Source organism: Mobula birostris, chromosome 13 (genome assembly GCF_030028105.1).
Source record: "Mobula birostris isolate sMobBir1 chromosome 13, sMobBir1.hap1, whole genome shotgun sequence".
NCBI classification, from domain to species: domain Eukaryota; kingdom Metazoa; phylum Chordata; class Chondrichthyes; order Myliobatiformes; family Myliobatidae; genus Mobula; species Mobula birostris.
Genome location: NC_092382.1, coordinates 108,402,003 through 108,426,620, shown reverse-complemented (window position 1 = coordinate 108,426,620; position 24,618 = coordinate 108,402,003). Strand labels below are relative to the sequence as shown.

Genomic DNA, 24,618 nt, shown 5'->3' with positions numbered 1-24,618 from the left:
CACACACACACACACACCATCTCCGAGAGACACACACTCAATTTGAGATTACTGGAAAGCGGAAGGTCTGGATATTGGTGAGTGGGGAGACTGGAGGAGGGGGAGCGTTGTGCAGTTTTTTTCTGATTCCAGTGGAGTTTGCTCCGGTGGGGTGGGAGGTACTTCACAGATCTGACCCGGGAATCTGATAGGATAATATATAGGGAGCTGCGCTGTTTGTCTGATCCTGGAAGTGTGTGATGGGACGGTGTGGATGGAGTTCCACTCTCTGTATGACCCTGGAGTGTCTGTCGGGATAGGGTGGAGAAAGTTGCCCGCTGTACCGGATCGAGGGTGTGTGTGATGGACAGTTGTGAGGGAGCGTCACTCAGTATCTGTTTCCAGAAGTGTGTGATTGGATTATATGGAAGGATTCTCGCTTGTTTGTGACTCCTACTCATTGGCCAGTGCATTTCGGCCATGAAACAGTCTCCAATCAGAGACAGGGAGCAAGAAAATGGTGACTCGCAAGTTCTGCTCCAAAGGCTGCGATCAGAACACCCTTTATGTGGCCTCCACTCTCCTCCCCTTCCTTCCTCTTTTCTTAGCACACCATTCCTTCCTTATGATTCTGAAGTGGGTGAGTGAGCAGCCGTAGCTCCTGGTCCATATAGGTACCAATGAAATCGGTATGAATAGGGAGGTGGTTCTGCAAAGTGAGGTCAGGGATTTAGCTACTAAATTAAAGGACAGGACCATTACCCGTCCCGGCGTGTCCAGACACAGGCAGACCATACAGTTTACCACGTGACTCAAGTGTGGTGTCGGTGGGAGGGCTTCAGAATTTGGGAAAATTGTGTTTTTTTTTTCCAAGGAAGGTGGGATCTATACAGAAGAGATAGACGACGGCTTACACCTCAACTGGAGGGAAACTGACATCCCAGAGGGATGTTTTTTTTCCGGTACCGTGCATGGGAGTTTTTGGGAGAATTGTTGAACTCGAGTTGCAGGGGGATGGGATTCAGGGTTCCAGAGCAGATAGCGAAGTCGATATGGATACAGATGTTGTTAAGACCTCAAAAAAAAAAAAAAATCAGGAATCAAAAGGTTGTGCATGATCTGTCTGCTGCCCTGGGCTCCGCATATTTTAATGCAGGAAGCTTTAAAAAAAAGGCAGTGAGATCAGGGCATGAATAGACACAGTGAATTATGATTTTGCAGCAATTATTGAGAATTGGTTGTAGGGGGAGCAAGCAGGACAGCACAATATTTCGGGTTTCCTTATTTTCAGACGTGAGAAAGCGGAAGGACTTACAGGAGGAGGTGTGACATTACTGAACAGAGAACATGTCGCCGCAGTGCACAGTCAGGACAGACAAGAGAACTCGTCTAAGTGAGGCATTATGGGTGCAAATGAGGAATACGGGTTGTATGACCATGTTCATGGGGCTACATTATAGACCAGACAACAGTCCACTCGATTAGGAGAAACAAAACTGCATGAGATTACCGACTGTTGCTGAAATACAAGACTGATATAGCAGGCAATTTTAGCTTTTCAATTGAGTCCCATTCTGCAAGAGGACCAGTGCGAGAGATTTTGTCAAAAATATTCAGGGAAGATTACTTACACGGTACGGAGAAATCCCAGCGAGAGGGAAGGCAATACTTGATCTCCTACTGCAAAATGAGAGAAGCCAAGTGTCAGAGGTTTGTGCAGGGGAACACCTTTAATCTGGTGATCAAAATACCATCAGTTTCAAGGTAGTTATGAAAAAGGAGAGGTCCGGCCCTCGGGTTTGGATTCTAAATTGGAGCACGTCCAATTTTACCTTGGATCAAAATGAATTTGGATAAAGTGAATTTGGACAAGTTGTTTTCTTGCAAAGGTGTACCTGGTAACTGGGATCCAAATCGCAGTCTAATCTCAGTGTGGAATGCAATGACCTATACTGTGAATAGTGGGAAGTGTTGACGGAGGGAGGGACATAGGTGTACAAGTCCGGGGTATAAACACTGTGAATGGTGAGGTGTGCCAAGGGACTGACACACGCGCCACCTCGACACCGACACACCCCTTACCGTGACAATGACGCGTCCTTCATTGTGTCACCGATACACCGCCACAGCCTGCATTGTAATACTGACACACTCCTCCCCGTCTCCATCGCCTGTCTCCTCGCTAACAAACCTCCATATCTGCGTGCCGAATTCCACCCCCTTATCCTTCTACGTATGCGTCACACAGCCCTCTCCTGCACCCCGGCCTGTTTCTGTAATCCCACACCTCCCCTACACCCCTACATCCCTCTGTGATCCACTCCACTCCACCCCTCCCTCTTTGTGTTCAGAGCGAAGTGCGATGAGGGAGTGGAAGAGTTAACGTCTGTGGCCACACCTCCCTCTTTCCAACCGAATATCGATCTCTCGGTTCTCAAACTCTCCAATGCTCGGTGTGGTTGAACCGATTGTGTGGGTTCACCCCAACTTACTCCAGTGGCTTGCACGCCTTCACCGCAAAGCCCGCTCCACACATTCCGTCACAGAAACATACAAAAACTGCAGCACAATACAGGACCTTCGGCCCACAGAGTTGTGCCGGACACGCCCCTACCTTAGAAAATACTAGTCTTACCAACAGCCTTCTATCTTACTGAGCTCCATGTACCTATCTAAAGGTCTCTTAAAATAGTGTATCGTGCCCGCCAACACCACTGTAGCGGGCAGGCCATTCCACGCACTCACCACTCTCTGAGTAAAACATTTACACCTGACATCTCCGCTATACCTGCTCCCCAGCAGCTTTAACCTGTGTTCTCTTGTGGCAACCATTTCAGCCCTGGGAAAAAGCCTTTGACTATCCACACGATCAATGTCTCTCATCATCTTATAGGCCTCTATCAGGTCACCTCTCATTGTCCGGCGCTCCAAGAGGAAAAAGCCGAGTCCACTCAACCTATTCTCATAAGGCATGCTTCCCAATCCAGGCAACATCCTTGTAAATCTCCTCTGTTTCTTTTATATGGCTTCCACATCTTCCTGTATTGAGGCGACCAGAACTGGGCAGAGTTATCCAGGTGTGGTCTGATCAGGGTCCTATGAAGCTGCAGTATTACTTCTCGGGCCTACGTTCAATTCCAAGAGTCTTGCCATTAATACTACATTCTGCCACATATTTGACCTACCAAAATTAACCACTTCACACTTTTCTGGGTTGAACTCCATCTGCCACACCTCAGTCCGGCTTTGCATCCTATCAGTGTCCCGCTGTAACTCCTGACAGCCCTCCACACTATCCCCAACACCTCCAACCTACCTGAGGCCCTGCGACAATGGAATTTACCATAATGTGCAATCGACCGCAGCAGATCTTGACTTCTGCCGTGTGAACACTAGGGGGCAGCACAGACTGTAGGCCGCGCCACACCGCCCTCACGTTGTGCAGCTCCTTCATTTCCTCTGCCAGAGAACAACATTTGTGTCATCAGGAAACCTACCAATATATTACTCCACTTTCTCATCAACGACATTTATAAAAATCACGAAGACTGAGGGTCACAGAATAGATCCCTGACGCACTCCACTGGTAACCGACCTCCATGCAGAATATGACTCGAGTACAACCACTCTTTGCCTTCTGTGGGCAAGCCAGTTCTGTAGACACAAAGCAATAACCCCTTGCATCCCATGCCTCCTTACATTCTCAATATGCCTTGCATGGTGTACCTTATCAAATGCCTTTCCGAAATCCAGATACACTAAATCTACTGTTGTTCTTTCATCAATGTGTTTAGTCACATCTTCATAATATTCAATCAGGCTCGTAAGGTATGACCTGCCCTTGATGAAGCCATGCTGACTACTCCTAATCACATTATTCCACTCCAAATATTCATAAAACCTGCCTCTCAGGATCTTCTCCATTAACTTACCAACCACTTAGATAAGACTCACTGGTCTATAATTTCCTGAACTATCTATACTCCCTTTCTGAATAAAGGAACAACATCTGTAACCCTCCAATCTTCTGGAAACTCTCGCGTGCCCATTGCTAATGCAAAGATCATCGCCACAGACTCAGAAATCTCCCCCCTCGCTTCCCACAGTAGCCTGGGGTACATCCCATCCGGTCCCGGCGACTTATCCAACTTAATGCTTTCAAAACGCGCCAGCACACGCTCTTTCTTAATATATAAATGCACAAGCTTTTCGGTTTGCTGTAACTTATCACGACAATCACCAAGATCTTAAGCACAGTGAATACTGAATACAGTATTCATTAAGTACCTATGCTATTTCCTCCGGTTTCATACACACTTTCCCACTGTCATACTTGATAGGCCCCATTCTTCCACGTCTTACCCTCTTGCTCTTCACCTACTTGTAGAATTGCCCTGGGGTTTTCCTGAGTCGTGAAGGCCAAGTCCTTCTCATGGCCCCTTCTGGCTCTCCTAATTTCCTTCTTAAGCTGCTTCCTATTAGAACATAGAACATGGAACACTACAGCACATTATAGGCACTTCGGAACACAATGTTGTGCCGACCCTCAAACCCTGCCTCCAGTATAAGCCCCCACCTTAAATTCCTACATATACCTGAGGAGTAGTCTCTTAAACTTCACTAGTGTATCTGCCTCCACCACTGACTCAGGCAGTGCATTCCACGCACCAACCACCACTGAGTAAAAAACGTTCGTGTTATATCCTCCTTGAACTTCCCACACCTTACCTTAAAACCATGTCCTCTTGTATTGAGCAGTGGTGCCCTGGGGTAGAGGCTCTGGCTATCCACTCTATCTATTCCTTTTATTATCTTGTACACCTCTATCATGTCTCCTCTCATCCTGCTCTTCAAAAAGTAAAGCCCTAGCTCCCTTAATCTCTGGTCACAATGCATACTCTCTACACCAGGCAGCATCCTAGTAAATCTCTTCTGTACCCTTTCCAATGCTTCCACATCCTTCCTCTAGTGAGGTAACCAGAACTGTACACAGTGCTCCAAGTGTGGCCTAATCAGAGTTTTATAGAGCTGCATCATTACATCGCGACTCTTAAACTCTATCCCTCGACTTATGAAAGCTAACACTCCATAAGCTTCCTTAACTATCCTATCCACCTGTGAGGCAACTTTCAGGAATCTGTGGACATGTACCCCCAGATCCCTCTGCTCCTCCACACTACCAAGTATCCTGCCATTTACTTTGCACTCTGCCTTGGAGTTTGCCCTTCCAAATGGTACCACCTCACACTTCTCCGGTTTGAACACCATCTGGCACTTCTCGGCTCACTTGTGCATCCTATCAATGTCTCTCTGCAATCTTCGACAATCCTCTACACTCTCTACACTCTCTACAACACCATCAACTTTTGTGCCGTCTGCAAACTTGCCAACCCACCCTTCTACCCCTACATCCAGGTCGTTAATAAACATCATGAAAGGTAGAGGTCCGAGAACAGATCCTTGTGAGACACCACTGGTCAGAATCCTCCAAGCTGAATGTACTCCCTACACCCCGACGCTCTGTCTTCTGCAGACATGGCAATTCTAAATCCTCCTGGCCAAACCTCCCTGGATCCTATGCCTTCTGATGTTCTGAATAAGCCTACCGTGTGGAACCATGTCAAATGCCTTACTAAAATCCATATGGATCACATCCACTGCACTACCCTCATCTATATGCCTGGTCTCCTCCTCAAAGAACATTATCAGGCTTGTTAGACACGATCTGCCCTTCACAAAGCCATGATGACTGTCCCTGATCAGACCATGATTCTCTAAATGCCCAAAGATCCCGTATCTAAGAATCTTTTCCACAGGTTTCCCACCACAGACGTAAGACTCACTGGTGTATAATTACTGGACTATCACTTATGCCGTTTTTTGAACAAAAGGACAACATTCGCCTGCCTCCAATCTTCCGGTACCATTCCGGTGGACAACGAGGACATAATGATCCTAGCCAGAGGCTCAGCAGTCTCTTCCCTCGTCTCGTGCAGCAGCCTGGGGAATATTCCGTCAGGCCCCGGGGACTTTTCCAACCTAATGTATTTTAGCAACTCCAACACCTCCTCTCCTTTATTATCAACATGCTGCAGAACATCAAACTCACTCATATTCTCCTCACCATCAACAAGATCCCTCTCATTGGTGAATACCGAAGAGAAGTATTCATTGAGGACCTCGCTCACTTCCACACCCACCAGGCACGTTTTCCCACCTGTATCTCTAATTGGTCCTACCTTCACTCCTGTCATTCTTTTTTTCTTCACATAGTTGAAAAATGTCTTGGGGTTTTCCTTTACCCTGCGAGCCAAGGCCTTCCCATGCCCCCTTCTTGCTCTTCTCATCCCCTTCATAAGCTCTTTTCTTGCTTCCCTATATTCCTCAATAAACCCATCTGATCCCTGCTTCCTAAACCTCATGTATGCTGCCTTCAAGATTACAAGATTAGCCTTGTAATCTTCTGGATCTCTAACATTTCCTACCTCAGTGAACCTTGAGAAACTTTTTTTTTCTTCTTTCGAGAATTATTGCACCCTTTGTACGCCACTGTTCCTGTACCCTACCATAACTTCACTGTTTCAATGCAACGTAGATATGCAGAACTCTAGACAAATATCACCTGGATATTTGCCACATTGCCTCCGACTTTTCCCTGAGAACATCGGTTTCCAATTTAAGCCTCCATTTTCCTGCATGATAGCCTCATAATTACCCGTACACTTCTTAAACGCTTTTCTAACTTGTCTGTTCCTATCTCTCTCCAATGCTATTGCAAAGGAGATGGAATTATGATGACTCTCTCCAAAATACTCTCCCACTGAGATATCTGACACCTGACCAAGTTAGTTTCCCAATACCAAACAAGTACAGCCTCTCCTCTTGTAGGCTTATCTCCGTATTGTGTGAAGAAAACTTCCTAAAACACCTAACAAGCTCCACCCCTCTTCTAAACCGCTTGCTCTGAGGGGATGGCAATCGATATTTGGGAAATTAAAACTCCTTCACGACACATTTATTATTACACCTTTCGAGGACCTATTTCCCGATCTGCTCCTCGATATCGCCGTTACTATAGTTCTCCACACCCCATCCGTTCACACAGACAGACACAGACACACACAAACACACGCACACATACACACACAAACACACACACACACACACACACACACACACACACACACACACACACACACGCAGCCCCCCCCCCACACACACGTACACACACACTACACACACCCAAACACACACACACACACACACACACACACACACACACACACTCACACAGAGCAGAGGGGAGGGAGGGAGCTTCGACTCTTTTTTTTTCTGAATCCGGTAGCGTGGGCCTCGATGGAGCAGGAGGAAGGGGGCGAATTCATAAAATAACTGAACCGAATAGCGTGTTATGAGACGCGGTGGATGCAGCTCCCCTCTGTGGCTGAACCCTGACAGTGCGTGTTGCGACTGTGTGGAGAGAACATTACTCAGTGTCTAACTCAGGGTGTGTGTGTTAGGACGTTGTGCAGTATTTTTGTCTGACCCCGGGAATGTATTAGGGACAGGAAAGAGGGAGATTCTCTTTGTGTCTATAGCCGGACGTGTGTGATAGAACAATGTGGATGAAGCTTAATTACTTGCCTAACCACGATCTTTTGCACTGGATCGTTGTGGGGGGTTGGGGGGAGTGGGGCTCGCTCTGTGTCTGACTCCGTGAGGGAGATGGGACGGTATGGAGAGAGACTCCCTCTGTGTCTGAGTCAGACAGATATCTGATTTCAGTGTCTCCAAGCAGAGATCAGGAGCCAAGTAAGTGTCACTCACACTGGTCGGCGAGTGGCCATTAAAAAACAGCGATTAGAGGAAGTATCAGCGTTTGAAGAGCAACCAATCAGGATCCGGAATTTATTAGAAAGGGCCGGTGCAAGCCGAGAGCCAATAATTGGTGTGGGCAGTGCTATCGTGGGGATTTGAGGTTTTAGCTCTTCGATGATTCAGCCAGGAGAGTCTCGGTTGAGAGGAAGTACATAGATGTATTTTCCGTTATTTTACTGTTTCCTTTTTTATAATTGCTCTTTTAGAACAGTAGGCATGCCTGGCTGCAGAATTGAATGTTCCTCTTGTAGGGCATGGGAATGCAGGGAGACCTCAAGTGTCTCTGACGTCTTCACCTGTGAGAAGTGCATCCGGATACAGCTTCCAACACTCGGCGTTAAGGAGCTGGAACTGGAACTGGATGAACACAGGATCATTTGGAAAGCTGAGGGGTGATCGGGAGGACATATTGGGATGAAGTTAGATGCATCGTGTAGGAAAGGGGAAACAGTGTGAAAGTCAGGAAGCTGAAAAGAGTTGTGGATCCAGAACAGAATATTCTTGTGGCCAATCTCCACGGCAAGAGGTAGATTGGGAGAATCTAATTGGATTGGAGGGATATGGAGATTGCGAAGGCAGAAAGGATTTCACTAGTATAGCACAGAATTGTGAGCGAAGGGCCTGTATTTTTCTGTGATTTATGTCCACTGCTCTTCAGGAGGGGAGAGACTGATTTGAACTCAGAGAGTGGGAAGATCAGGGGTGGAATAGATCAGGGAAAATGACAATTAACAATGTCGAACAACGATTTTTCCACAGACGACATGGTCAGTGAACGACCCACAGGGAGAGACAGATCAGACTCAAGCATATGGCTAATCTGCGTTTTAACAGCGACCCTCATTATCACGGGTATCTGCTGGAGGATTCATGGTGAGTTTAACACCGGTCGTAACGACCAAACCGCAGAAAATGAAAATGGCCACTATAACAGCGATACACTCCGAACATTACCGGGAAACACCCTTCACTGCGGTACCAACACACCCCTCACTGCGGTACTGACGGGCCCCGTACCATGACTACCACACATCCTTCACCGTGACCCTGACACGACCCTACCAACACATCCGTCAACATAATACCACAAATCCCTCAACCTGATACCGACACACCCCCCACTGTAATAACGATTCACTCTAACACCGACACGCACCTCGCCGTGGCACTGGCAAGTCCCGCACTGTGACACAGACACATCCCTCACTATGACAGAGTCACGTTCCTCATTTTCAAGCCGACTCGTCCCTTATCGTGACACCAACACTCACCGCACTGCATCACCTACATAAGGGTCGCCGTCAAAACAATACATCCCCCATCGTGACACCGACACGCCCCTCACAGCACGCCTACTTACCCCTCATCGTGATAACAGCACACCACTCAATTTGACACGAGCCATCCACTGTGACGACACGTTCTTCGCCGTGACACAGAGCGACACACACTCACCGAGAACCTTCACTCCCCTCACACTGACAGGGACACGCCACGTGACGCCGCGCCCGCCCCGCACTCTGACACTGATGCTCTCAAAACCCTGGTAACGATCAGCCCCACACCGTGACACCGACATCGCCCTCAACCTGACACATATCGTCCTCTCCCCGTGACACCGATAAACCCCACAACGTAACACAAAAATGGGATGTGAGAGAATTTAAACTGGGAACACATATAATATAGTGCGACGGGTAAGTAACAGTGGAAGATTTTCCAAGAGACTCATTAGAGCCCCCAACAATAGTATATTCTGGCTAAAAGCAAGGACAGAACGTATAGGAAGAAGCAGCCTTGTATAAGAAAGGAAATAAAATCTGAGCTGAACGTCCAAAGAAACACGGTGTGTTGGAAGTTTAGGAAGGTAGGCAGAAGGGGCGGCGTGTCTTTCTTGGTAAGGCATGATATTAAATCATTAGAAAGAGGTGACATAGGATCGAAAGGTGTAGAATTTTTTTGGGTTGAGCTAAGAAATTTCAGGGGTAAAACGACCCTGATGGCAGTTATTTATAGGCCTCCAAATAACTGTAGTGATGTGGACCACAAATTACAACTGGAAATAGAAAAGGCTTGTCAGAACGGCAGTGTTATGATAATTGTGGGGGATTTTAACATGCTGGTGGATTGGGAAAATCAGGTCGGCACTGGATCTCAAGAGAGAGAATTTGCAGAATGTCTGCGAGATGGCTTTTTGAACAGATTGTTGTTGAGGCCACTCGGGGATCGGCTGTACTGGATTGGGTATTGTGTAATGAACAGGAGGTGATTAGAGAGATTGAGGTGAGGGAACCCTTAGGAGGCTGTGATCATAACATGATTGAGTTCACTGTGAGATTTGAGAAAGAGAAGCCGAAATCCGATGTGTCAGTATTTCAGTGGAGTAAAGGAAATGACAGCGGCATGAGAGAGGAACGAGCCAAAGTTGACTGGAAAGAGACACTGGCGGAAAAGACGGCAGAGCAGCAGTGGCTGGAGTTTATGCGAGAAGTGAGGAAGGGGTAAGACAGGTATATTCCAAAAAAGAAGAAATTTTCGAATGGAAAAAGAATGCAACCGTGGTTGACAAGAGAAGTCAAAGCCAAAGTTAAAACAAAGGAGAGGGCATACAAGGAAGCAAAAAATAGTGGGAAGATAGAGGGTTGGAAAATGTTTAAAAGCTTCCAAAAGGAAACTAAGTAGGTCATTAAGAGGGAAACGATTAACTATGAAAGGAAATTATGAAATAATATCAAAGAGTATACTAAAATCTTTTTCAAGTATATAAAGAGCAAAATACGGGTGAGAGTAGACATAGGACCGATAGAAAATGATGCTGGTGAAATTGTAATGGGAGATAAGGAGATTGCGGAGGAGCTGAACGAGTATTTTGCATCAGTGTTCACTGAGGAAGACATCAGCAGTATAACGGACACTCAAGGCTGGCAGGGAAGAGAAGTGTGCGCAGTCACAATTACGACAGAGAACATACTCAGGAAGCTGAATAGTCTAAAGGTAGATAAATCTCCCGGAGCAGATGGAATGCACCCTTGTGTTCTGAAGGAAGCAGCTGTGGAGATTGCGGAGGCACTAGCGATGATCTTTCAAAACTCGATAGATTCTGGCATGCTTCCGGAGGACTGGAAGATAGCAAATGTCACCCCGCTATTCAAGGAGGAGGCAAGGAAGCAAAAAGGAAATTATAGACCTGTTAGCCTGACATCGGTGTTTGGGAAGTTGTTGCAGTCGATTGTCAAGGATGAGGTTACAGAGTGCCTGGAGGCATATGACAAGATAGGCAGAACTCAGCATGGATTCCTTAAAGGAAAATCCTGCCTGACAAGCCTATTTCAAATATTTTGAGGAAATTACAGGTAGTGTAGACAAGGGAGATGCAGAGAAAGTTGTATATTTGGATTTTCAGAAGGCTTTTGACAAGGTGCCACACATGAGGCTACTTAACAAGATGAGCGCCCATGGAATGACGGGAAAGTTATATACGTGGATAGAGCGTTGGCTGATTGGCAGGAAACAGAGACTGGGAGTAAAGGGATCCTATTCTGGTTGGCTGCCGGTTACGAGTGGTGTTCACAGGGGTCCGTGATGGGGCCGCTTCTTTTTACATTGTACATCGACGATTTGGATTATGGAATATATGGCTTTGTGGCTAAGTTTGCTGTCGAAACTAAAATAGGTGGAGGGGCCAGTAGTGCTGAGGAAATGGAGAGTCTGCAGAGAGACTTGGATAGATTGGAAAAATGGGCAAAGAAGTGGCGAATGAAATACAATGTTGGAAAGTGTATGGTTATGGACTTTGGCAGAAGAAATAAGCGAGCAGACTATTATTTAAATGGGGAAAGAATTCAAAGTTCTGCGATGCAACGGGACTTGGGAGCCCTCGTACAGGATACCCTTAAGGTTAACCTCCAGGTTGAGTCGGTGGTGTAAAAGGCGAATGCGATGTTGGCATTGATTTCTGGAGGAACAGAGTATAGGAGCAGGGATGTGATGTCGAGGCTCTATAAAGCGCTGGTGAGACCTTAATTTGAGTACAGTGGGCAGTTGTGGGCTCCTTATTTGAGAAAGGATGTGCTGGCGTTGGAGAAGGTGCAGAGAAGATTCACTAGAATAACTCTGGGAATGAGAGGGTTAACATATGAGGAACGCTTGTCCGCTCTTGGACTGTATTCCTTGGAGTTTAGAAGAATGAGGGGGGACCTCATAGAAACATTTTGAATGTTGAAAGGCATGGACAAAGCGGATGTGGCAAAGTTGTGTCCCATGTTGGGGAAGTCTAGTACGAGAGCGCATGACTGAAGGATTGAAGGGCGACCATTCAGAACAGAGATGCGATTTTTTTTTTTAGCCACAGGGTTTGTTGCCACGGGCGGCAGTGGAGGCCAAGTCACTGGGTGTATTTAAGGCAGAGATTGATAGGTATCTGAGTAGCCAGGGCATCAAAGGTTATGGTGAGAAGGCGGGGGAGAGGGACTAAGTGGGGGAATGGATAAGCTCATCATAACATGGCGGAGCAGACTCGACGGGTCGAATGTCCGACTTCTGCTCCTTTGTCTTCTGGTCATATGGCTTATAACCATGATAAAGACACGGCATTCACCGTAACACAATCAAGACTCATCCGGACACCGGCACGCCATTCACCAGAACATGAACAATTCAGTCACCGTATCACGGTCACGACCTTCAACGAGACACAGATACACTCCTAACCGCAACACGGACACGGACCATGGACGTTACACACCCGTGGCAGTCACACTGACCGCAACGTACCCCTCACTGTAACATCGACATTCCCACTGACTGTATTACTGATAAACTCCTCAAGGCAGCAGCGAAACACACCTCAAAATGACACCGACACGCTTTTTCACTGTGACTCTGAGGCACCGTTCACTGTGACACCTTCACGCTCCTCGTCGTGATCCTCACCGCCTCGTGACAAAGACTCAGAAGTCACTGTAACACCCCTTACCGAGACAGTATCACCGCTCAACATAACGCCGATGCACCGCTCACAGAGGCAATTACCCACGCCTCATTCTGACACGGGCAAACCTCTTAGCGTGATACCAAAACACCTCAGCCTGACACTGTTACAACCACCGTGGCAATGACATGTCTCTCACCGTGACACAAAAACATTCCTCTCTATGATACAAACACACCCCACACCATGACAGAGATACTCCACTCACCTTGACAGCACCAGGCTCCTTACTCTGACATTTCCCTCGCCGTGACATCGAGGTACACTTCAATGCGACCCGGCACAACTCTCACCGGAGCACAGAATCACCTATCACGGTGACACCGCCACGTCCTTCAAAACAACTCGATCGTGACCCGCATGATATTGACGCAGACCCCCATTGTGACAACAACATAACCTTCACCGACACATTAATATACCCCTCAGTGTGACACGACAGGCCGACACCTCTCACTGTGACGACCTTCACCGTGACACTGACACAACACTCTCTGTGGCCCGCTCGGTAGCGTGTTGCTGAATCACGTGTCACTGTAAACGTTAATCATCCTTCACCATCTCTCTCAGTGTCACAGATTCGTCAGTCCAAGTTCACCGTGGACCGAAATTACGATGAGTTAAACTCAACCCTTCAATCCAAGATCAACGAGATGGAAGCGAAGTACAAAGCTGTGAACGAAACCAAGGCTCAAATCTGTGAATTGTTGACCAGCAGAAGAGGTGAGGCATCATTCTCATCTTTAACCCGCTCCTCATCACAGGGCAGACACAGAGAGAGGAAGCGTCACTCTGTGTTTGACATCGGGAGTAGTGAAGAGACGGTATGGCGGGAGAGTCCCTCTCTGTGTTTGACCTGTGAGTGTGTGATGGTGCTGCGTGCAGGAAGCTGCACTTTATCACTGAACCAACGAGAGTGTGACGGGACGTTGTGGAGGTGGATTCACTCTGCGCCTGCCCAGAGGATTGTGAGACGTATTTTTACAGCTTCACTCTATTTCTGAATCCGGAAATCTCTGATGGGACGGTATGGATCCAGCTTCACTCTGTGTCTGACAGACGGCTTGTGTGATCGGACAGGGCCCAGAGAGCTTCACCCAAGGTCTAACCCCTGAATGGTGTTATGACATGGCGGAGAGAGAGTTTTACTCTGAATCCGGGAGTGTGTGACGGGAAGGTGCAGAGGGGGCTTCATCCTGTGTCTGAATCCAGGAGTGAGTGATGGGACGTTGCAGAGGGGGCTTCACTCTGTGACTGAATCCGCGACTGTGTGATGGGACGGTGTGGAGGGAGCATCACACTGTATCTGATTCCCGGAGTGTGTAATGGGATCGTAGGGAGAGAGAGCGTCTGCGTCTGACTCCGGGAGTGTGTAATGGGACAGTGCAGAGGGCGTTCACTCTATGTGACACCGGATTGTGTTACTGGATGTTGTGAAGGTAGTCTGACCCCGTGAGTGTGCCATGGGAGGGTAAGGGCGGAACTTCGCTTTGTGTGTGAACACAGTGGGGTGTGATAGGACGGTTCAGGCAGAACTTCACTCTGTGCGTCGCCAGGGAGTGTGTGATCAAACGTAAGGAGGGAGATTTACACTTTGTTAGACTCGGTGGTGTGCCATGTGGCCGTGTGGAGGGAGATTCATTCTGTGTCTGACCACGGGAGTGTGTGATGGGACGTGAGGAGAGAGATTCGCACTGTGTTATTCTCGGGAGTGTGTGATGGGACGGTGAGGAGGCAGGTTCCCTCTGTGTCACACAGTTTGCTCTGTGGTGTGTTGAGAAGACGAAGAGGAGAATCGGTCTCCCTCTGATATTTGTCGTGTGAGCGAAAGGAGTTTCTTTCCGTGTCTAACCGCTGGAGTGTGGGATGGGTTTGTGGAGAGAGAGATTCACAGTGTGTCTCACCAAGGCTCTGTGAGATTGGACTTTGGGGAAGGATCTAAATTCTGATCTTTTTCTCAGGGAGTGTATGAGGGGCGGTGTGGAGGTAGATTCACTCTGTGTCTGACCCCTAGAGTGTGTAATGAAACGGTGTGGAAGGAGTAACATTCAGAATCTAACATGGGAAGAGTGTAATTGGACGGTGTACAGGAAACATCACTCCACGTCTGATCATTGGAATGTGTAATGAGCCCATGGAGAGAGAGGTTCACTCTGTTTCTGACACAGGCAGTATGTGACGTGGCTTTGTAGAGGGAGCTAAACTCGGTGTCTGTCTCCGGGAGTGTATGATGGGACAATGTGGAAGGGAGCCTCACTACACGTCTGACGCCTGTAGTGTGTGATGAGACCGCGGAGAGAGAGATTCCATCTGCTTGTGACCATTTTATTGTGTGATCTGACCTTGTGCAGGAAGCTTAAATCTGCGTCTCATCCCGTGTGTGTATGATTGGACTCTGTTTGTGACACAGTGATGAGGGAAGAAATAGCCGAGGTGGGGAGTGGGTGAGTGTGTTTGGGAGGGTGGGCATGTGTCTGTCTGACATCGGGAACAGTGAAGCGTGCCTGGATGGTGTTCCGCTCTGTGTCTGTTACCAGGGGTGAGTGATAGAACGGTGCGGAGGGAGCATCTCCAGTTTCCCGACCCTGTGTTGTGTGATGTGACGGGGTAGAAGGAGCATCATACTGTGTCTGACCACAGGAGTATGCGGTGGGATGGTGCCGACAGCGTTTCATTGCCTGTCTAATCACGGGCGGGAGTAATGGGGCAGTGTGGGCGGAGGTTGACTCTGTGTGTGCCCGCAGGACTGTGTGATGTGACAGTGTGCAGGGAGCTTCTCTCCATGTCTGACCCAAGGAGTGTGTGATAGTGTGGTGGACAGAAAGCTTCAGTCTGAGGCAGAACCCAGGACAGTGTGGAAGGAGCATAACTCTGTGCCTGACACCGAGGGGAGTATGATGGGCCCGTGAGACAAGAGCGTCATTCTTCGTCTGTTCCCGAGAGTGTGTGACGGGTCATTGCGGATGGAACGCAATGTGTGTCCGACCCATCAGGAAGTCTGTGACTGAATGGCGTGCGGAGACCAACGCTGTATAACTGACTCCGGGTGTCTGTGATGGGTCTGTTTCTGATCCTTCTCGTGTGTCACGGGAGAGTGGAAGAGAGCTTCACTCCATGTCTTTCAAAAGGTGTCAGTAATCAGACGGTGCTGAAGCAGCGACACTGTGCCTGATCCCTGGAATGTGCAAATGGACACTGTGAGAGTCGCTTAACTCTATGCCTGACCGCTGGATTTTATGGTGGGAGGGTATGGAGCAGACGTGTCTCTGTTTTTCACCCGGGAGTGTGTGATAGGATGGTGTGGACGGAGCTTCTTGCGTATCTGACCTCTGTGTTGTGTGATCTGACGAGGAAGAAGAGCAGCAGACTGTGTCTGACCACGGTGAGATAGGGCTGAAAGTGTTTCGTTTTCTGTCTTATCACGGGAGAGTGGAATGGGGAAGAGTAGATACCATGGACATGTGGTCGATGTTTAGAGATCTCTTGCAGGATGTTAGGGATAAATTTGTCCCGGTGAAGAAGATAAAGAATGGTAGGGTGAAGGAACCATGGGTGACAAGTGAGGTGGAAAATCTAGTCAGGTGGACGAAGGCAGTATACATGTGGTTGAGGAAGCAAGGATCAGATGGGTCAATTGAGGAATATAGGGAAACAAGAAAGGAGCATAAGAAGGGGCTGAGAAGAGCAAGAAGGGGGCATGAGAAGGCCTTGGCGAGTAGGGTAAAGGAAAACCCCAATGCATTCTTCAATTATGTGAATAAAAAAAGGATGACAGAAGTGAAACATAGAAACATAGAAAATAGGTGCAGGAGTAGGCCATTCGGCCCTTCGAGCGTGTACCACCATTCAGTATGATCATGGCTGATCATCCAACTCAGAACCCTGTACCAGCCTTCTCTCCATACCCCCTGATCACTTTAGCCACAAGGGTCATATCTAACTCCCTCTTAAATAGAGCCAATGAACTGACCTCAACTGTTTCCTGCGGCAGAGAATTCACAGATTCACCACTCTCTTTGTGAAGAAGTTTTTCCTAATCTCGGTCCTAAAAGGCTTCCCCTTTATCCTCAAACTGTGACCCCTCGTTCTGGACTTCCCCAACATCGGGAACAATCTTCCTGCACCTAGCCTGTCCAATCCCTTTAGAATTTTATACGTTTCGATAAGATCTCCCCCTCAATCTTCTAAATTCCGGTGAGTATAAGCCTAGTCGATCCAGTCGTTCATCATATGAAAGTCCTGCCATACCAGGAATCAATCTGGTGAACCTTCTTTGTACACCCACTCCGGCAAGAATGTCTTTCCTCAGATTAAGGCAGTGGTCCCCAATCACCGGGCCGCAAAGCATGCGCTACAGGGCCAGGAGAAAACGATATAATTTAGCGATAGGAGTCATCCGAGCCTGTCCTCATTTACTGTCTCGGTCACTGAGGAGCTTGAAAGCACACGACGTCATTACCCGCGCGTCATGCATGTCAGCGCGGGAAGGAGATCAACTCCTCAAGCTTACAAATGACGGCGGGCTGAAAAGTATGTTTGATATAACATCTCTGCCGGCATTCTGGATCAAAGCCACGGCTAAATATCCTGAGATATCATTAGGGTACCAAAACTGCACACAATACTCCAGGTGTGGTCTCCCTAGGACTTGTACAGCTGCAGTAGTACCTCCCTGCTCCTGTATTCGAATCCTTTTGCTATGAATGCCAGCATACCATTCGCCTTTTTCACCGCCTGCTGTACCTGCATGCCCAGTTTCAATGACTGCTGTATAATGACACCCAGGTCTCGTTGCACCTTCCCTTTTCCTAATCGGCCGCCATTCAGATAATAATTTGTTTTCCTGTTTTTGGCACCAAAGTGGATAACCTCACATTTATCTACATTAAGTTGCATCTGCCATGAATTTGCCCACTCACCCAACCTATCCAAGTCACCCTGCATCCTCTTAGCATCCTCCTCACAGCTAATACTGCCGCCCAGCTTCGTGTCATCCGCAAACATGGAGATGCTGCATTGAATTCCCTCATCTAAATCATCAATATATATTGTAAACAACTGGGGTCCCGGCACTGAGCCTTCAGGCACCCCACTAGTCTCTGCCTGCCATTCTGAAAAGATACCGTTTATTCACACATTTTGCTTCCTATCTGCCAACCAATTCTCTATCCATAGCAATACCATACCCCCAATACCGTGTGCTTTAAGGTTGCACACTAATCTCCTGTGTGGGACTTTGTCAAAAGCCTTTTGAAAATCCAAATATACCACATCCACTGGTTCTCCCCTATCCACTCTACTAGTTACATCCTCAAAAAATTCTATGAGATTCGTCAGACATGATTTTCCTTTCACAAATCCATGCTGACTTTGTCCGATGATTCCACCGCTTTCCAAATGAGCTGTTATCACATCTTTGACTCTAGCATTTTCCCTACCACCGAAGTCAGGCGAACCGGTCTATAATTCCCCCGTTCTCTCTCTCTCTCTCTCTCTCTCTCTCTCTCTCTCTCTCTCTCTCTCTCTCTCTCTCTCTCTCTCTCTCTCTCTCTCTCTCTCTCTCTCTCTCTCTCTCGTTTAAAGCGAGGTTGCATTACCCTCCCTCCAATCCTCAGGAACTAGTCCAGAATCTAAAGAATTTTGAAAAATTATCACTAATGCATTCACTATTTCTTGGGCTACTTCCTTAAGCACTCTGGGATGCAGACCATCTGGCCCTGGGGATTTATCTGCCTTTAATCTCTTCAATTTACCTAACACCACTTCCCTACTAACATGTATTTCCCTCAGTTCTTCCATCTCACTAGTCTCTCCGTCTCCTACTATTTAGGGAAGATTATTTATGTCCTCCTTAGTGAAGACAGAACCAAAGTAGGTATTCAATTGGTCTGCCATTTCCTTGCTCCACGTAATCAATTTATCTGTGTTTCGTCTGCAAGCTTGCCAACCCAGCCTTCCACCCCCACATCCAGGTCGTTAATAAAAATCACGAAACGTAGAGATCCCAGAACGGATCCTTGTGCGACACCTCGAGTCACAACCCTCCAATCCGAATGTATTCCCTCCACCACGACCTTATGCCTTCTGCATGCAAGCCCTTTCTGAATCCACCTGGCCAAACCTCCCTGGATCTCATGCCTTCTGACCTTCTCAATAAGCCTGCCGTGTGGAACCTTGTCAAATGTCTTACTAAAATCCATAGAGATCACATCCACATCGATACCCTCATCTATATGCCCGGTCACCTTCTCAAAAAACTCTATCAGGCTTGTTAGATACCATCTGCTCTTCAAGAAGGCTTAAGGAATTCTTGTCTTTATTAGTCGAGGCATTGAATACAAATGTCAGGGAGTTATGTTGCAACTTTATAAACATCACCAGTTAGTATGAATCAGGCGTTTCGTATGCAGCTCTGGTCACCAGATTATCGGAAGTATGTCAAGGCGCTGGGTACCCACCAGAGAGGTGTAACAGGATGCTGCCTGGATTCGATGGCATGTGTTACAACGAGAGGTCGGACACATGGGTTGCTTCCTATAGAGCGGAGGAGGCTCCGGGGAGATCCGACTGATCTCTGGAATCCGTCAGACTCCTGCCAGCCAAACACAAGCCAAGGAATTTGGACTCTCAGCGACGACGGCTGACAATAGCTGAGATTGAGAGAGGGAGAGGGTGATCGTGATGGAAGGAGACAGCGTGGATCGTGGGTGGAAGCGAGTCCCAGTGGGAGTCACGGCTGAATTCACGCACAAACTGGAAGTTCTCTCTACAGGTCCGCATAAACAAAAGTCGAAAGAAAACATCGGAAATAGAGCGTACCATAAGATCTGCCTACTCTGCCTCGTTACATCCATCCTCGTCGCGATAGTGGCCGGCCTCTCGATCCATGGTGAGTCGAACGAGCTCCGGCAGGAGTCAGACCATAAACAAACAGAGTGGGATGAAATGTTAGCGCATAACCTCACCGTGACACCGACACGCCCCCCACAGTGACACCGACACACCCCACATCATAAGACTGAGTCTCCCCTCACAAGGATACAGTAACACCCTTCACCGTGACACCGGCCGTCCCCACACCGTGAAATTCTCACGGCCCACACCGTAATACTGACACTCCCCCTCACTGTGACACGGACACTTCCCTCACTGTGACACCGCCTCTCTCTTCACCGTGACACTTATACACTGCACATAGAAACACTGACACGCCCTCCACCGTAACACCGACACTTCACTCACTGTGACACCGACACAACCCTTTCCGTAACACTGATAAACCGCTCATTGTCACACCGACAAACCGTTCACTGTAACAGTGACAGAGCAATCTGCGTGATAGCGACACTCACATCACTGTGACACCGGCAATCCCCTCTCTGTGACACCACCACACCACTCACTGTGACATTGGCACTTCCAACACCGTGATCCCGAAGCTCTCCGCACCGTGACATTGACTGTTCCCTCACTGTGACACCGATACTCCCCACAACTTGACACTGAGACTGCGAGCACAGTGACACCGATACATTACTCACCGTGAAACCGACACATATCCCTCACCGTGACACGACACATACCCCGCACCGTGACACTGTCAAGCTCACACTATTACACCGGCACTTCCCTTACCGTGACACTTACACACCCCACACTGTCACTGACACTGCTCTCAGAGTGACAGCGTCACGCCCCTCACTGTAACACCGACAGTCCCGTCACCGTGACACCGACACTCTCCTCACTGTGACTGTTACACACTCCAGACCGTAATATTTGCAGTCCCTTCACCGTGACACGGACACTTCACTCACTGTGACACTGACACAACTCTCTCTGTGACACTGATTCCCCCACTGCGTCACGCCGACATTCCTCACACCGTGTCAGAGTGAGCCCCATCACTGTGACTGACACACCCCTCACTCTGACACAGACACACCTCACACCGTGTCACTGACACACCCCTTACTATCACCCTCAGTATCACGGACTCGTTAGTCTCTGATCACCTCCGACCGAAACTACCGGAGACTTTGGGAACAACATCAGGAGATGAACAGGACCCAACGCCAATATCAGCAGCGAGTCCGTGAGTTTAACTCAACCCTTAAATCCAGAACATCTGAGAATTCTCGCCTGGATCTCTCCCAGAGAAACTGTCTGAAGAATATTTCCGTCCTCAACAACAACCTCTCCAAACTCGAAAACAACATTACCGTCCTCAACTCCGATCTCTCAGAGCTGAATCGAACGCAAATCGATCTCCGTCATCAATTCCAGCAGCTCAAAACGAAGTACAGAACCATCTCCGAAAACAAAGCTCAGATTTGCCAATACTTCACCAGCAGAAGAGGTGAGATAACGTCCCCCGCTTCCCCTTGCTCCTCATCCGCGGCGGTGAGAGACGGGGAGGGAGGAGGCGGAGAGCTGTGTGATGGGACGGTGTGCGGGGTGATTCCCTCTGTGTCTGACCCGGAAATCAGTGATGTTACTGTTTCAAAGGATCTACACTGTGTTTTACCTTGGGATTGTGCAATGGGACGGCGTGGAGTAACATGACACTATGTCTGACCCAGGAAGTTTGTGATGGAACGGCGTGGAGGGAGATTCACTCTATGTCTGACCCTGGGAGTGCGGGATCGGACGGTGTGGAGGGAAATTCACACCATGTCCGATGCCCGGAGTGTGTGATGAAACAGTGTAGAGGGAGCTTCACTCTGTGTCTGATACCGGGAGTGTGTGATGGGACCGTATGACAGCAGCGTCACCTGCTGTGCTTACTGCGACATTTGGAGGGAGATTCTCTCCCTGCCTGACCCGGAAATCCTTTGATGTTACGGTTTCTAGGAATCTGCACTTTTTTTTTTTAACCATGGGATTGTACAATGGCACAGTATGGAGTAAGCATGCCGCTGTAATTGACCACGGGAGTGTGTGATGCGACGGTGTGGAGGCAGCTTCACTCTGTTACTGACACCGGGACTGTGTGAAAAGACGTTGCGGAGGGTACTTCACTGTGTGTCTGATTCCGGGATCTGTGATGTGACGGAGTAGAGGGAGGTTGCCTTTCTCCGAGCCCTGCTGGTGAAATGAGCGTTCTGGCAAATTATTCACTATTTCCTGATTTGCAGGGCAAACGTGTCCCCAGTACTGGCAGAGAAATAAAGACCGGTGTTATTTCATATCCACGTTGGGGAAATCTTATGATGAAGCGAGGGAATATTGCTTAGACCTTGATGCAAGACTCCTCGAAATAGATTCAAAGGAGGAAAAGGTATGTGTCACATCGTGAGAAGAGATACCAATAACAATCACATACTCCCGGGTTCTAACATGCAGTAAATCAGTTCACAGCGTACCATCACACACTCCCGTGGAAGACTCGGTGAATGTCCTTCCACACTGTCCCATCACACACACTCGCGGTCAGCCAGAGAGTGAAGCTCTCTCCACATCGTCCCATCACACACTCCTGGGGTCCGACACAGAGTGAAGCTCCCTCCACACCGTCCCATCACACACTCTCGAGGTCAGACACAATGTGAAGCTCCCTCCACATCGTCGCATTACACACAGCCGAAGTCCAACACAGAGTTAAGCTCCCACGACACTGTCCCATTACAGACTCATGGGATCAGACACAGAGTGATGCTACCTCGACACCGTCAAATCACACATTCCAGGAGTCAGACACAGAGTGAATTTCCCTCCACGCCGTCCCATCACACACTCCCGGGATGAGACACTCAGCGAATTTCCCTTCACACCGTCCCATCACACAGTCCCAGGGTCAGTCACAAAGTGAAGCTCTCTCCAAACCGTCCCACAACACACTCCCGAGGTCAGACGTAGAGTGCAATGCCCTCGACACCGTCGCTACACACACTCCCGGGGGCAGACACAGAGTGAGGCTCCGACCACAATTTCCCATCACACACTCCTGGGGTCAGACAGAGAGTGAAGCTCCTTCCACACTGTCCCATCACATACTCCGGAGATCAGACGTAGAGTGAAATTCCCTGCACACCGTCCCATCATTCATTCCCGGGGTTAGACATAGAATGGAACTTCCTCGACACCGTCCCTTCACACACTCCCGGGGTCAGACACAGAGGGAAGCTCCCTCCACAACGGTCCCATCGCACACTCAAGGGGTCCGAGACTGGGCAATTCCCTCTTTGTACCAACGCTTCACATGCTCTCCTGTTCAGGCATGGAGAGAGGCCAAATGTAACCCTCAGGTTCGACCATCATGCGTTTGTCTGGGCGGGGTCGAGGCGAGACTGTCCACGGCCCGTCCATGCTGTGAAATATCATTTGTATGGATGCTGCGTGATGAGTTCCCCGGTTATAAATTGCTCGCACAAAGTAACGAGAAGTACACCATATGCAATTTAACCATTGAGCTTTATATTTCTTCATTTGACTGTAGGGTTAGTGTAGAAAACAAGGAGAAAAAAGGCCCATTTTAACTAATCTGTCTAAAACGCTTGTTGTATCTTATTGCCTTCCCGTCCGTTCGTTCTCTATCGATTTCCCCCGGGGTGTCGTCGACCCCCGACACCATTCCAAGTCCGCTCAGGCCTGCAGTCTACGACTTCCCCGTTGTGGCATTTCCTATCTGTATCTTTTCTTGAAATAAAGCCCGAGGAACCCTCGCTGTCGGACACACAAGAAAGAAACCTCCTCCCATCATGGGACGCCGCACATTCCCAAGGCCCCCGTTATCTCTGGTCATAACCCAAACACACTACTGCTGCAGAGAAACCATTACATTAGTAGTGGAACATTTCCCAGCGCGTTACATGCACATTAATCGAAGGAATTTAATTTCACAGGATTTTGTTTCCAGCTCTATCGGCTATGCAGACAGATTTTACTGGATTGGAAAATGCAGAGACGGGTGAGGTTTGGACTCTTGCAGGTCGGTGGTGTGCGAGTGACACGAGGATGTGGGGAGAGCGTTTGAAATTGAGATTAGTTTGTTGACTGATACTGGCTTGTCGGGAGAGGCTGGTGCAGTGGGATTAATTTAGGAACTGACTCAGGATTGCATGGGACAGCACTGTAGTGGGATTCGTACGGCGTTGGACCTGGCTCTGTACGGAGAGCGCGGTATCATGGGATTAGTTCAGAGTCTGACAAGGGGCTGTGGGGAGAGCGCAGGTTAGAGGGATGAGCTTGGCCACGTTCTCCGGTTGTCTGCTGGGTCTGCTGGGTCTCTGTTGAAATTGTCTAATCCTCTTTGATAGGAATGTGGCCTCTTATCTTCTCTACGAGATGTCCCAGGGATCGCCCACCTGCAGTAAGTGCGACTCGTACGGATGGATTTACAATTGCAAAAGTAAATATGAATTCATCTGCGAGAAGTCTGCATATTTATACCCGGATATTCCTGAAGAGATCCAGGATCTTTGTCAACAGCCTGACGGGACGACTTCAATCAAGTGACTACACCCAACTTCTCCCCATTCAATCTACCCCACTCTCACTCTCCCATCCCTTCAATCCCCTCCCACCCTCTCTTCCCCTCCCTTCTACCCCATTCTCCTCTTCTTCTCGCATCCACATTCTCCCCAAATACTCTCCCTCTCCCCATCTGGAGCACTCGTCTCACTTCCCGGCCCCGCTCCCCCCATTTATTCCCCCTTTCCACCCTCTTCTCTCTCCGCTCTTCTTATCCCCAACTCATTCCGCTTCTCCTCCTTTCTCTCCCCCTCGGACCCCATATTCTGCCTCTCCTCTCTCTTTTCCCTCCACCCACT

The 24,618-nt window shown here is 48.5% G+C and overlaps 1 protein-coding gene across 2 annotated transcripts; it reads left to right on the top strand.

The window, feature by feature from the left end:
- Positions 1 to 24,618, top strand: LOC140207319 (C-type lectin domain family 9 member A-like). 2 transcript variants are annotated; one of them, XM_072275830.1, is made up of 6 exons: positions 1 to 77; positions 8,617 to 8,730; positions 13,418 to 13,570; positions 21,985 to 22,127; positions 23,692 to 23,756; positions 24,106 to 24,614. In XM_072275830.1, exons 2-6 carry the CDS (start codon positions 8,622 to 8,624, stop codon positions 24,302 to 24,304), a joined length of 669 nt encoding a protein of 222 aa, XP_072131931.1. In that variant the 5' UTR covers positions 1 to 77; positions 8,617 to 8,621; the 3' UTR covers positions 24,305 to 24,614. The 2 variants fall into 2 exon arrangements, with proteins under 2 accessions (XP_072131931.1, XP_072131930.1); XM_072275829.1 differs by lacking the exons at positions 1 to 77; positions 8,617 to 8,730; positions 13,418 to 13,570 and adding an exon at positions 20,899 to 21,206 and having other exon boundaries at positions 24,106 to 24,618.